General features: G+C 44.7%; 1 protein-coding gene across 5 annotated transcripts in view; it reads right to left on the bottom strand.

Annotated features, from left to right (window-relative positions):
- The window catches only part of Tpd52l1 (TPD52 like 1), an 84,249-nt gene extending 76,982 nt beyond the window's left edge, over positions 1 to 7,267 (bottom strand). For 2 of the 5 annotated variants that reach the window (XM_042698211.1, XM_042698299.1), the window contains exon 1: positions 7,106 to 7,266. In XM_042698211.1, the coding sequence (XP_042554145.1) occupies positions 7,106 to 7,124 (19 nt within the window). In that variant the 5' untranslated portion in view covers positions 7,125 to 7,266. Of the gene's footprint in view, positions 1 to 7,105 lie in introns of all 5 variants that reach the window. The other 3 variants (XM_042698376.1, XM_042698457.1, XM_042698516.1) reach the window with 3 other exon arrangements.
- Between the last annotated feature and the right edge of the window lie 7,799 nt (positions 7,268 to 15,066).

The following is a 15,066-nucleotide window of genomic DNA, read 5'->3' as shown; positions in this document are numbered from 1 at the left end:
CTGTATGCAAAGGAACCCTGAGTGCCATATGTTGGAAGGGTTCTGTATGTGATCTGGATTTTCCTGCTTGTGGGAAAATTCTACAGTGCTTTAAAAAATCATGCTGTGTGACTTTTACAGAATCCCTCATGTTGCAAACAAAACAAAGACAGCTAGCTGTGTATAAGTGAGCATACAGCCCCCAGCTCCCAACTTGCCATGCGATGGTGAGGCTCATTCTCAAAGGCCTCTGGCATAAGAAATCACATTTGAATTCCAGGACCTCGGTTCTCCCCACCTAAGTAATGAGTAATTCAATTAAACATTGACTTTTTAAGACCTCTTTGACCATAGTGTAATTGCTATTTGTAACTCTGCATTCAGACTGCTTAGGCATATCAATTTAAGGAGAGAGTACAGAGTAATAATTAAAATCTCAGGGTTTGGAGTCAAACCCTTTCATTTCCAATCCAGGTTCCAATATGTCTAAGCTGTCTGAGATGGGAAAGTTATATAACTATGCTGTCATTCAGATTTCCTAATCTAAATTTCTTATCCAAATTGAAAGTAACATTACATTCCTTGCAAGGGTGTTGTACTTATTAAATAAGATGATGGGATTTTTACAGTGCATAGCAAGGTATCTGGCATTTAAAAAACCCCACTCCCATGTGGTTATTATCACCCTCAATATGAATTCGTTCTAATTATCACCCTAAAAGTCCCACTGAAGTGGAAGTGTGTCATCTCATCAGTTCTAGGGGTTATTACTTGTAGGGATGACTACAAACTGTTCCATGTCTCTCCCTGACAAAATGATCCATGTCAAGTTCATCTTTTTTTTTTTTTTCCATTTTCCTTTTTTGGCTTTTTTGGCTTTTAGACATGTTCTCTTTGTGTAGCAGGCTGTGTGCTTGAATTTGCTATGTAGCACAGGATGGCCCTGAACCCTTAATCCTCTTGTGTATAGGCATTTTTGAGTACAAAGATTATTTGGGAAAGGTTGGATACATTGAGAGATGAGGCAATATAATGGTTAAGCTGATGCTCTGGACTCAAAGGAGTTAAAAATGAGGATATTTACCCCAGAGTGGTGATATAGGTTTCAATAAAATAACGCAGGCAAAGTTATTTGCATGTGTGAAGAAAAGCAACAGTAAACATTTATGAAGTGTTTACTGTGTGGTGGGCTCTATTTCACCACCTTGCATTAAAAAAACATCTCCTCAAATCCTCATTTCAGCTTAGCACATTGCTACTATTACCCCCATTTTACAAATGGGGAAAACATGGTGCAAAGAAGCCAATAACTTATTCATGACCTTATGCATTATAAATAACAAGATAGGATTAAAATCAAGACAGTTTTCCTTGATTCCAAGATTTCAAGCACTGTGGAGAGGATACCCTGTTGCTCCCAGAAGGGAGTCTATGTTGAATATTTGTTATTACTATCATAATCAATAAGATGTGTTGAAATATTTAAGCAAATCAATATTTGTTGAAATATTTATTATTTACCATATCGTACTGAGTAGCCAATCTTATCATAGGCCACCAGAGCAGCTCTTGCTTATAAGATTTTGGAAGCAACATTTCAGAGTTGCAAATTGGAGTAATAAGAAACAAAGTGTATGACCAAATGTCCATATCTTCACCTACTTCAAAATTTGTATTTACAGATAGTTTTGAAGACATTAGGAATACTCTTAATAATACCTTTAAAATAATGAATCAAAATGTGTACCAGCTTTCATACGTTGAGATTTATGACTGCACTGCCTGCAAACTAAATATAATATGTAAAACAGAAATTTTCCTAGGAAAATCTGATCCCCATAATCTAAGAGTCTTGGCTAAACATTTTGCTATTAGAGGGAAGGATTACTATATTATTTTGTAACAAAAATACCATACTTTCTCTACAAAGTAAGAATTTGCTTTCCATGTAGCATTAATAAAAATGATACAACTGTATATTTCTACATTCATTTTGTTATTTATAAATTGCATGTATTTTCTATATTCATTCTATATTGATATATTCATTTTGCTTATAGCCTTGTTTCTTTTCTTTCATCTATTTCTAATTTATATTCAATTGTTTTGCTTTATATGTCTGTATAAAGTACCTCCAGGCATTCCTGGAACAAGTTGAGAGTAAATAAAGGTCCCATGAGCAAAGTGTAATGAAAGGTAATATGACACTGCCATTTTGATAGGATTTGCAAATGGGTAAGAGTAATACAATATTTATTCATCTATGTCATTCTATGACTTTTGAGGATTATACGGAGTTAATTGTGTGAATAGAAAAACTAGCTATTATAGTAGGTTGGAATGACTGCCCCCAAGGATGGTAGGCCTGAAACCTGTAGATATTAATTCATATGGAAAAGGGGTCTTCACAGACAGTAAGCTAAGGATCTTGACATGGCAAAATTAACCTGGATTAGGCAAGTGAGCCCTTAATATAAAGCACAGTGTTCTTGTGAGAGAGAAGCAGAGTCAGAGAGCGTGAGAGAGAGCCACAGACAGAGGAAAAAAAGGAAGTGTGATCACTGAAGCAGAGATTGGTGATGGCAGCCGCCAGGGGTAGAAGGGACAAGGAGCAGATTCTTTGTCAGAGAATCAACAGGAAGCTGGGCTCTGCAGTCCCCTGACTTTGGCCCACTCGAAGTAGGTTTGGACTTTTGGGCTCCAGCGATTGGGAGATAAACTTGTGTTGTTTCTTTAGCCACAAAGTTTGTGGTAGTTCGTAGCAGCAGTGACAGGAATGAGCACAACTATTGAATAGATACAAGTTGTTAAATGAAAAGACTTTTTTTCCTTCTACCTTTATAGCTTTTGCAGAAGGCAAGCATCAAGAAACTTATTTTCATGTCAAATAATAAAATACTAAAAATATCAGTTTAAAGGATCAAGAAGGTTTTATTTTTAAAGACCTGCCATGTGTTTCAAAACAAATGCTAAATCCCCAAGCAACTCTCCTTCCTCTAGATGTTTCCCAACGTACTGTAAAGGAATGTGCCCAATAATTCCATCACAAATTGAAAAATACCATGAGTTGAGAATGCTCCTCATCTACGACACATCATTGCTTAGCAACCCTTCACAGTAGAGGGTCAGCTGTTTCCTCCGTGATGATGTGGCTGACAGGAGCTGTGGTTGGCTGTCTCTGTCCAGCATTCAGAGAGAATACTGTCAGTTTCTCATTGCTGTCACAAAATACTTGAGAGCAAATGAAAGGAAGGAGAGATTTATTTTGGCTCATAGTTCCAGAGATTTTACTCTAAGGTGAGCTTGCTCCATTGTCGTGGACCTGTGGCAAAACCCCACAGTAGGCATCAAGGGCTTTGTGGCAAAGCAAAAGTGCTTACTTTTTGCAGCTGGGAAGCAGAGTACAAGACAGAGAGGGGGGCAGGGACAAGACACCCTTCAAAATATTCAGAGTGACCTTCTTCCACCCAGGCCCAACCTCCTACCCTCTCCCTATAATGCTATTAAATTATCAATGGATTCGTTCATTGATTAGGTCAGAGCCTTCAGGATTCAAACACTCCTTCATGACTGGAACAAACTGGCAGAGTTTAAGCCTTTGACACAAGAGCCTTTTGGGGGACACTTCCTATTCAAACCATACTGTGTTATCATAAGCCTGGGAAAAGATCAAAACTCTGAGTGCACTACTGAATGGGTGGCCATTTTTGCATCACCTTAAAGCTGAAAATCCTTACGTCAAACCTTCCTAAGTAAAGAGCTATCTGCACTAATAGTATGAAAGTAAAGTTCTTCAGCATCAGTGGGGAGCAACTGGAAAGGCTGTCCTGTGAACTGCCCATTCCAGTCTCCTCCAGCTCCCTCCCACCGAGTCACCCCACTCACATTCCCCCCGTACTGCATCTACCCACTCCCTAGAACGTCTTCTAGGGATCTATTATTTCACAGAACTGAAGAATGTATTTGCAGATTTGATTTCGTGGGACTATTTCTAGGATCTGCTCTTCTATGTGCAAATCAACATGTGGAAAGGGCTGGGAAAGTGGCTCAGTGGTAGAGCGCTTGCATGCCTGAGGCCCTGGGTTCGATTCCTCAGCACCACATAAGCAAAAAGAAAAAAGCAGGAAGTGGCACTGTGGCTCAAGTGGTAGAACACTAGCCTTGAGCTGAAGAGCTGAAGGACAGCACCCAGGCCCAGAGCTCAGGCCCCATGACCAGACCCAAAAAACAACAACAACAACAAAAAACCGTGGAAAATGGTGACACATCTCTGCTTGTCTCTAGATGAAGGGGCAAAGAGAGAAAAGAGGCAAAAAGATACACAATCCACTGTCCAGATAATTTTAAAACAAACCCTGGGGCAGCTAGCAGCATCCATCTCAGAAATCACAGGATTCTCTTAGGATCTAAGAAGCCAACATTCCTTTGCTCTGTCCCACCCACAAAAGTTCCATCCTCAAGAGGAGGATGGGGGGGGGGGGTGGAGGGGAAGAGTAACAAAGGGCAGGAGGGGAAGACGGAAGTTTTATTTTTCCTCTGGAAGCCATAGGGTTTGAACAGGAATAGATATTCACAGCACTAACTTTCCACTCGTTACCCACTTGGCTGTAAATAAGGGATTCTCTCTGCATTATGAGGATGAGAACTCTGTCCACCTTCTGGGACACTGTACAAGTGAAACGAGTCAGTGCACAGGAAGCACTGGGAACAGAGATGGGACACAATAACGCACCTGTGCTATTTCAGCATCACCCACAAGGCCTGGGATCTTTTATGCTCTCGTGGCACTGTGTGGCCTTATTTCCTACCATTAACATTAGGCAATGTGACATTCTCATGTGTCCTACAACCACCCAACAGATGTGTTCATCTTCCTCTACCGTAAGTACTATAAAGCAGAACGCAAGTCTGTTTTTGTGTTTCTTTGTGTGGTGCTTGACAAAGGAAAATTGCTCTGAAATATTTGCTTACAAGGAAAGCAACTCAGTGACATTAGAGATTTCCAATCTGTTGTTTTAGATGTCTTCTTTTTTAACTTACTATAATTCTCTTCTGCCTTCATAGAATAGTAGAATCACCTGGGAAGTTTTTAAGTGTAGCCAGTGCCCCAGGGATTCCAGTTGGATTGCTATTGGGTCAGCCAGGGTCCACTTAGTCCAACCTGTCTCTCTATAGCTACAGGGTCTTTATTCTTGGGTTTAACCAACCACAGGACAAGAATACTTGAAAAAACATTGAATATGTACAGATGCCTCCCCCACCCATTGTCATTAGTTCCTGAAAATTCAGGATAACCATTTTTTTACATCACATTTATATTGACTTAGATGTTATAAGTAATCCACAGATTTAAATATATGGGAAGATACCAGTAGGTTCTTTGTGAATTCTGTACCATTTTATACAAGAGCCTTGAGCATCCCTGGATATGGGGATCTTCCGGGGATGGCAGTGCTGGAACCAATCCTCCATGAATATCACGGGATAAATGTATGTAAGATTCTCCAAGAACTCTAGTCTGCACGCCAGGATGGGAAAGTCTCGTGCTGTTCCTGCCTGACTTCAAATGTGAAAGCTTCCAATTCAATCTCTGCTTTTGAACTGAACCAATAAATAAAGAGTCTCTGCTTGGACAAAATGGTAGTCCTGTTTCTGACCTTTCTCCTAAGGCTCGCCAGTGCACTTCCTTGTACACTCAGGCTTCAGCAAAGACCTCTGTGAAGTCGGTGTACCACCACGCCCGTTCCCACGTCTCAGAGGCTGGCCATCCTCCACGTGTGGCCAGCGTCTTCACCCTCTACCACCCCAGCACATCATCCCCCCGGCCCTGCTTCCAAGTAGATTCCTGTGAGGTGTGCCCCCTGCTATTTTCTCTCAGTAATTTTCCATTACTGGCCTCCACGTTGCTCACTGGGCCGTACGCATGCCCACTTGGCCTCCTCTACCCTGTTGGAAATGGAGTCTAATCCGTCTCACACTCCAAGACCCTTCCCAGTGATCTCCACAGCTCTTCCCATGTCCCCGAATCTGCCCCAATACAGTCGCTCTCCCGTTTAGATAACCCGGGGAAACACTGGGGGTGGCATCGTCCTTGGCCGAGGGAACCCGTGAGTGTGGCTCTTGCTGTTCAGACAATGGCAGTCCTGGCAGCAAACCGGTTGGGTGACTCCAGGCCCTGGCACTCTCTGCCAAAAAGCTCTCATTCAGGCTGCTTCTGCCCCTGGGTCATGAACCTCTTTTTTTCCTTCTTCTTCTTTCTGACATGCTGTTATGCATATGGAAAGGCACCGCAGCATTCCTTAGTGTGTTGAATGGTGGCCATATTCGTGTCTGAGGCTGGACTCCGCAGCCCACTCCTGGGGGTTGCTCCCCAGGGTTGAGTTGTGACTCAGTTTCTTCTTACCTGGCTCTGGCTCCACATACACCCACCTCTGACCCCCCCTACCCCCATCCATTTACTCTCATTCTCGAATGAGCCCAGAGTTTTCCCCGACCCCAGCCTGTCCTGTGACCAAAGACGAAGGCGCTGCGGATAGCCCAGGAGTGCGGGGGGGGGGGGGGGGGGAGTGGAGGGCGGGGCGGCACAACCGTGGCCTTGGGCTCCCCCCCCCCCCCCCCGCGCACTGGGACAGATGGGGACTCAGGTGGTGGGAGAGGTGGGGGGGGTCGCTTCCGAATCGCAGCAAACCTGGGAACAAGTGCCAATCTGCGGCAGGTCAGGGGTCTGGGGTCGCTCCCTGGGTCTCCTCCACGAGGGAGATGGAGAGAAGCGCGTGTTCTCGCCCCGGACAACAGGTTTGGGGGGGGGGGGTGCCCGCCAAGGGTGAAGAAGTGGGGGGCGGCGGCGATGGGCTGGGGGAAGAAGGAGCGCGGGGCCCGGCGCGTTTCCTGCCGCGGGCCGCCGGAGGGTCGGGTCGGGTCGGGTCTCCAGCGCCTGGCTCACCCGCCGGCCCCACGCCAGCCCTGAGTCGGGCGCCCCGCCGGGGTCCGCGCGGCGCGCGCGGGAGGGCCCCGAACCCGTTGGTCCGTGTGCAAAGTTAGACGGGGCAAGAAGAGCGGCCCGCCGCGCGCCGGGGCTCCGGACCCTCGGGGGCGGCGCGGGAGGGGGCGATCGGCGAGCACTCACCTTGTGCCTGCGCCTCCATGGTGCCCGACTTGGAACTGAGCGCGGCCCGGAAGCTCCGGCGCTTCGCCGCGCGGAGGGCAGCGGGTGGGGGGGACGCAGCTGGCCCGGGCCGCTCGCGCCCTCTCCCAGCGCGCGCGAGTCGCGAGCCCGGCGTCCGAGTGGGCGGGCGACGGCGGGCGGCCACCACTGGCCGCCTCTGGTTACCTCCGCCCCTTCCAGTCCACCTGCTCCACACCGCGCGGCGCGCGCCGAGAGCTGGCGGCCGAGCGCCGCCTGGCGGCCACGCCGCACGCGCGCCTCGCCCGCCGTGCGCTCCCGAGGCACCCAAAGGGCCCACATACAAATGGACCCTGAGTTGCTAAGTACCAGCACCCGTAGATCCCAGGAGAGAGGGAGTGTGGATAGACAGTGCTGAACCATTGCTCCTAGTGAAGATAGGGTTAGGGTCCTGCAAGGTTTGAGCCCAACGTCTTTGTTGAGTGATCCATGTGTAACTTGGTGTTTTATGTGTGTGTCTGTGTCAAGACACTTTTCTGGGCTGTCTCTGGTTGATTTCATTAACGTGAATCACATAAGCATATGTCTATTAGATTTTTTTCCCTTTGAGGCACATCACAACTTTCTGACACCTAAGAATTCTAAGCAGTGCTTCTCTAATTGTATGAGGAGGGAGATGGGGCATTGTTTGTATACGGCCAGGTCAGGCATGGACACACACACCAAAGACAGCCCCACAGAAAGGTTTAGTTGAGGGCTGGGAATGTGGCTTAGTGGTAGAATGCTTGCCTAGCGTGCATGAAGCCCTGGGTTCAATTCCTCAGTACCACATAAACAGGGAAAGTTGGAAGCGGCACGGTGGCCCAAGTGGTAGAGTGCTAGCCTTGAGCAAAGGAAGCTCAGGACGGGGCCCAAGCCCTGTGTTCAAGCCTCAGGACTAGGGGGGAAAAAGGTTTTGTTGGTAGGCCAAGACAAAGGCACTTGCTTAGAGTAAGAGATGGGGAACAATCAGGCTGAGCAGACTTGTTTAACCTTGAGGGAGGTTATACCATGGCCTGGCATCAATGGTCTTTGCTTTTGACTGGGCACTTTAGAGAAAGCTCTAGGGATATTGATTCTGGTGATGCAAATAAATTTTAGTAAGAAGGAGGTTTTACAAAAAGAGCATCTGCACTGTGTGTGTGTGTGTAAATTGTGGTTGTACTGGGGCTTGAACCCAGGGATTCTCAATCAACCAATCTCAATCTCACAATCTACCACTTGAACTATATCCCCCTACTCTTTTTGCTCTAGTGATTTTTCACATAGGGTGAAATATGGATAAGGGATCCAACAGGGGCCATGTTGGCATCTTGGTGGATGAGAGACTCTGAAAATTCTTAGAGATGAAACCCCACCCCCACCCCCAGGGGATAAGGTTTCCTGAGTTCCTAGAGGCAAGGGCCTGGACTTGGACAATAGGTTGCTGGACCTGCCAAACCTGTGACAGGAACACTGAGATTCTCTGAACTCTTGAGCTCCTGTGGCCCTCCCCCTGACCATGACCCTAGTTAGGCTCCAACACTTTAGTCACCATTTTGCCCCAAGCCTAGTTTCTCCTGACTCTCCTCAGTTCTCCCTCTTCAGCCCTCCATTAGCGTTGATCACATTTCCTGAGATTGGTTTTCTGCTCTTTCTTTGCTACCCTCATGGCTCATTTCCTAACAGTATTTATGTTTGAGGCTGCAAGTTTTAGGGGGGTATGTATCTACTCGCAGTCATCGGCTTTGTAATAAAGACTCCCAATTCGACCTCTCAAAATGTGGCTTCTCTATATCTTGTGATCAAATTCCTGTATTACAGGGGTCTAGCCCTTTTTGTCCCAGTCAGCTCAAATTGCGATTTTTTTTCTACTTTAACCTACTGTTTAACTGGGATTACAGACCTTAACTACCACAGTTGTATATGTGTTTTTAATTAAAAGCAAAGCAAAACAACAGTCAACTGTACAAGTAGGCTAGTATGATAGTCATTCTCAGAGATGACTAGAAATCCTCAGTTTGGTTTCAAGACTTATCTGGCTAGTTGATTCGAAGAAAGTTTGGCTAGGTATAGCAATGATCAATTCATGCCTTTCTTCCAGTGGAGCTGAGCTGCTAGAAATTTTACTTTTTCTCAATGTCTACAACAACTTCTGTAAAATGCCCTTATTTATCAAATGTCAATGTTTGTCATTTGTGTTGAGGCAATGAATGTATATTTCATTTTTCTCTTTTTTAATTTTTTTATTTTTTGTTGGTTGTGGGGGTTGAACTCTGGGCCTAAGTACTGTCCCTCAGCTCTTCAGCTCAAGGCGAGCACTCTACCACTTGAGCCACAGTGCCACTTCTAGCTTTTTCTGCTTATGTGGTGCTGAGGAATCGAATCCAGGGCCTAATGCATGCTAGGCAAGCACTCTATCCCTGAGCCACCTTCCCAGTCCTCCCTTTTTCTCTTAAAATGGCTGAATAACTCCAGTAGGATTGAATATGGTTATTATATTAAGCCTCCCTTAATTATTGCCAAGGAGTCTTAAACAAATTTAATAGCTCAAAAAGACTTGTTGAATACACAGCTAATCCAGTAGATTATGTTTTATCCATGCCCAGTTACTTTCAAAGTGTAGACTACTAACTACCCACAAGTTTTACATTTTTGTTCTTGGAAGGAACAAAGTCATTGACTTATGGTTTCTCTGGCACATATACAAACACATCAGTTTGTTTTGTTTTGTTGATGATCTCAGCTTAGTAATCGTGGCCATTATGACAAGACTACAGTGACTTTTGATGATAGTATCCAGGTGTGTGTGGAGTGAGGACTAAATCACTCCTAGAGATTATCCAGTTGTTCTGGTCTTTTTAGTCCTTGAAAATGAACACCAGGTGAGGCTTGACTCCCAGTTGTTAAAATGAGCTAAAAACAGCTTCTGACTTTCCAGCTTGAGGCATCTAGGCATCATCTACACTCTGACTCATTCTTCTGATTTACAACATTTTAAGCTATGGCCCCTTTCATATTGTTATCACTGTTTAGAACAATAAAAGAGTGGTGTTCATTCAGAAACAGTAACTGAACTCTGTGCTGTGGGGTTGTGCTAGACACTAAGGATACAGATAAAGGGCCTGATCTCCCACTCCTCCCCACTCCAGGGAGTTCATGATTTGTCGAAAAGGAGAGCTCAACAGGCTCTTGATAAAGCCAGGTGAAGTGGTGAGGTACTGGGCCTGAGGCAGGCCCAATACACCTCCTTTCACACTGGTGAAAGGAGGGAAAGGAAACTTACTTTGCTTTCTATTAGCCTTTAAGAAAGAAAAATTAGCCAGGTAAATTGTGGTTCCCAGAGAACGATTCAATTCAGGGGAGTTATTATTGATGTTAACAAATCATAAAAAGAAGCTTTTATAGCTTGTGTCCTTCCTTTTCTTTGTTAGGAATAATGGAGCATTTTCTTAACTTTTTGAAAGCTAAATCAAATAGCCATCATAACCCATGTCTTCCTCATCTCTTGAACTACTTTAAATGGAAAACAATGGGCAGATGGGAGGCAGGCAATGAATTCTGGATCACTCAAGAGATGATCTTGCAGCAGAGGTGAGGAAGCCGTAGGTGGCAAGTGCACCAGTCCTTACCTGAACAATCTCCAGCTGACTGCTATTGGACAGGGCTAAGAGTGCTCATGGGAGGTGGGCATGGCACACAATAGGAGGAGAGAGTAGTAAGGACAGGTAAAGTACTCTACTGTGACCCATGAACCTTATTCATACTCAAAGAAGACCTAGAGCTTTTAGGGCTCTATTACATCCCCATTCTGAAAATGATTAGCTCTGCATCCTGGTTTTCTGCACATCAGTCTATGCATCCTGTCTTCCTACTCCCATTGGGCATTCATGTTTCTGAAGCAGTGGTCTGCAGCCCCACTGGGCATGAACTCGATATTGAGATATTATGATTTAATTTATTTTGAAAGACAAAGTAAGGTGATCCTGATGTGCTTCCAAGACTGAGAGGGATGGCTTTGCCATTGTTCATAGCAAGGGTGAAAGACACTAAATCCCCAACTCCTAGACAGATATAGTAGGAAAATCTTGTGAGTAGGCAAAGCATGGTTTGTTGCCTCATAATCCAGGGGAGCTGGAGAGAGATAAGAATCAGGGGAAGGAAGAGAAGTGTGAAGGAAGGCTTAGACGTGGGCTCTGTCTGTGTGTCTTCCCCTTCGGATTCCAGTAAAGCAGGAGCCCTTATTTGCAAAGTTCTATTGGGAACTCTCATTTCCAGGTAGTTCTGAGAAATGTGTGAGGAACTGAGTCCTTCGTTCCTTCCTTTGTTCCTTCTTCCTTCGTTCCTTCCTTTCTTTCTTCCTTCCTTCATTTCTCCTCCTCCTCCTCCTCCTCCTCCTCCTCCTCCTCCTCCTCCTCCTCCTCCTCCTCCTCCTCCTCCTCCTCCTCCTCCTCTTCTTCTTCTTCTTCTTCTTCTTCTTCTTCTTCTTTTCTTCATCTTCTTTCTTCTTTTTTGATTTTGGTTGGTTATGGATCTTGAACTCAGGGGCCCCAGTCCCTGCGTTCTTTTGCTCAAGCTAACACTCTACCACTTTGAGCCACAGCTCCATTTCCAGTTTTCTGGTGGTTAATTGGAGACAAGACTCTTAATAGACTGTCCTACCCAGGCTGGCTTTGAACTGTGATCCTTAGATCTCTTTCTCTTGAGTAGTTAGGATTGCAGACATGAGCCACCAGCACCTGGCCCCAGAGTACTTCCTGTGTCACTGAATTTCTCAACATTTCCAGCAATCTTAGCAACTACGATTTCTCTTGAGCCTTATGTGGGATGTGTCGGTTAGAGGAGAGAGCAAGAGCGAGTGAGCCAATGTGACACCCCAGGAAGCTCAAGGAAAAGAGGTTCCACTTCCTGAAGCCATAGAATGTCTCCTGATTGGGAAAGGGCTGCATAGAGGTAGAAGCAGTTGGTGCCTGTGTTGGACCTCTGCCTGGAGGAAAGACTTGCTAAAATCACCCACTCACAGCATGCTACTGTGTAGGCCAAAAGTATTAAGGAGAGACAGTTTAAGTGCCCAGTGTGGGAGCTTTCTGCCTGTTCTCCACTTTTGTGAACTTCCCAGCTCTTAGGAGGACTGGGAAAAGGAGTCCACCCGCCCCACAGAGTTGGCGTGGAAGCCAGGCGAGATTCATGGGCTTGTCAGAGTCACTGAAGTCGATGCCAAGAGACTATGTGAACACAGGCATAGTAGGCAAAAGGGCTGGAGAACATTAACTAGGGCCCAGAAGAAGTAAGGGAGCTGCAGGTGACTGAACACATTGTCAGTTTCATCAGTGGAACCTTTTCCTTGCAATTCCCACCCCATGCATCTGGTCAGGAGGAACGTCTATATGGAAGAGAGAGAGACAATGGAGACCTGAAAAGTAAGAAAATCAGATTATCTTTTGTTTCATAATGCTCCCCACAGGGGGAGAAAGAGAGAGAGAGAGACAGAGACAGAGACAGAGAGAGACACAGAGAGAGACAGAGAGAGAGACAGAGACAGAGACAGAGACAGAGAGACAGAGAGAGACAGAGACAGAGACAGACAGACAGAGAGACAGACAGACAGATGGACGGACAGAGACACAGAGAGATACGCACACAAAAAGAGACAGAGTAAGTCTTGAGAAGGGTAGAGTAGCGATTCACTTTGAGATTGAGAATAAATCTAGTTAAACAGTTCACATACCAACATAACATCAAAAACTAACAGATCTGAATCAGCTAGCTGGAAAAGAGCTGCTATTAAGCCGGCTTTAGGGATCAATTATTGTGAAAAGTATGAACATTTCATATTTCTCTTTCATAAAGTGGCAACTCCTTTGTTTGACCCAAAACTTACTGAACAAATTTCATGTTCTCTAGTTTCCACTAATATTTCTTAACATATTCCCTAGATCCACAAATTGTTCAGGGATGCCCAGAGAGTTCAGAAGTAAAGGAACTTTATCTTTCATTATAAAGAGATATTATATTGAGGCTACCATATACTGTTACTCCTTTAAGCCTTTAAAATACATAACCATTTTCAAATTGCAGTCTCCAAGATATATTTAAAATTTATTAGTCTTGGCTGGGCGCCAGTAACTCAGACCTATAATCTGAACTACTCAGGAGGATGAAAATTGAGGGTCACGGTTCAAAGCCAGCCCAGGCAGGAAAGTCCATGAGATTCTTATTTCCAATAAACTACTCAGAAAACCGAAAGTAGCTCTGTGGCTCAAGCGGCAGAGCACTGGCTTTGAGCTGAAGAGTGCAGGGACAACACCGAAGTCCAGAGTTCAAGCCCCAAGACTGACCAAAAAAAGAAATTATTAGGCTTCTCATTTTAATTCAGGGATTGTAAATCTCAACTCTACTGACATTTTCCCTGCATAAGTCTTTGTTGTGGATTTGAATGTATAGGAACCTCACTGTAGCCAGTAGAAGTTCCAAGGCTCTTGACAATCAAAAATATCTGTAGACATTAATACACATTTCCTAGAGGGCAAAGCTATGGCTTCCCTTCATTCTTAAAGACTTGAAGTCGTTATGAATAGAAAATATTGTGCTATGCAACACAGACACACACACAGTAAAGATGTCCTTTGAGTTTCGGGAAGGATGGGGATTTTTACTCCCTATTTCCATAAAGAACTGGTCTTGGAACTTTTCGGACTCTGGTTTTCCACAGTCATTCTGTACCTACTTCTTGAATTTATGGCTTGTCAATGAAAAGCCTAAGCCAGGATTTTGCCTTTATATAAAGAGACAGAGTAAAAGCAGAGAAGAAAGGCTGATGTGCTATTCTGTAATCTGCATGAGGAAGTCCCTTCCTTCCTTCCTTCCTTCCTTCCTTCTCTCCCTCCTCCTCCTCCTCCTCCTCCTCTTCCTCCTCCTCCTCCTCCTCCTCCTCCTCCTCCTCCTCCTCCTCCTCCTCCTCCTCCTCTTCTTCTTCTTCTTCTTCTTCCCCTCCCTCCCTCCCTCCTTTGCTTGCTCCCTCCTTCCCTCCCTCGCTCCCTCCCTCCCTCCCTCCCTCCCTCCCTCCCTCCCTCCCTCCCTCCCTCCCTCCCTTCCTTCCTTCCTTCCTTCCTTCCTTCCTTCCTTCCTTCCTTCCTTCCTTCCTTCCTTCCTTCCTTCCTTCCTTCTTTCCTTTTTCAAAATGAACAGACAATTCACTTCTTCCCTGGGTGAAATAGACTCGATAGTGTTCTCATTTAATCTCTTTTCTTGAAAGGTTGCAACATAAAGGATTGGGAAAGTTGTCAGCTATTTGGGCTTTTGGATTGAGATGGAACAGCAGAGATAAGAATCAGAGATGCTAGGAGAAAAATATATAGCTCAAGTTATGCCAGTATTTCATGTCTGGCATTTTTTTTAAATTAAAAAACCTGTATCTTGAAAAATTGGTTACTTTCTGGCTGCTTGCCTCTCTTACGTTTAGCTTTCAGATACATTTTCTATTTAGAATTACCATTTTTATAATATTCAAAATTTTCAGCAGCATTAAGGCAAAACAAAACAAAACATGGTGTAATCAAGATTAGGTGGGGAAACCATATGTCTGGGAGAAAAGAAACAAGAGCTCTTAATCCAGGGTTAGCGATACAAAAAGGTAGAATAAAAGGACAAACCACACCGAAATGACAAGGAATTACTCAGTGTCTTCAATAATGATTCTCTAAATTTTCAAAATAACTTCCACATTCTGAACTAGTCTAAAAGTCAATAAAATTGTTTACAGACAAAAAATATTGTTTGCATTACAAATAAGATGGGGAATTGGTTTAGGTTAGGTTAACCAACTATCAACAATGGAGCTGAAATAGGTAATGAAACTATTCAGCCTCTGTTCTTAATTATCATGCCAGACTGCCTTCAATTTCTGTTTTCTTTTCCTCTACTATCACAACCCAGTCTATAAAAAT

Source organism: Dipodomys spectabilis, unplaced genomic scaffold, assembly GCF_019054845.1.
Source record: "Dipodomys spectabilis isolate Male_0828 unplaced genomic scaffold, ASM1905484v1 ptg000001l, whole genome shotgun sequence".
NCBI lineage: Eukaryota > Metazoa > Chordata > Mammalia > Rodentia > Heteromyidae > Dipodomys > Dipodomys spectabilis.
This window is presented reverse-complemented; position numbering and strand designations above follow the sequence as displayed.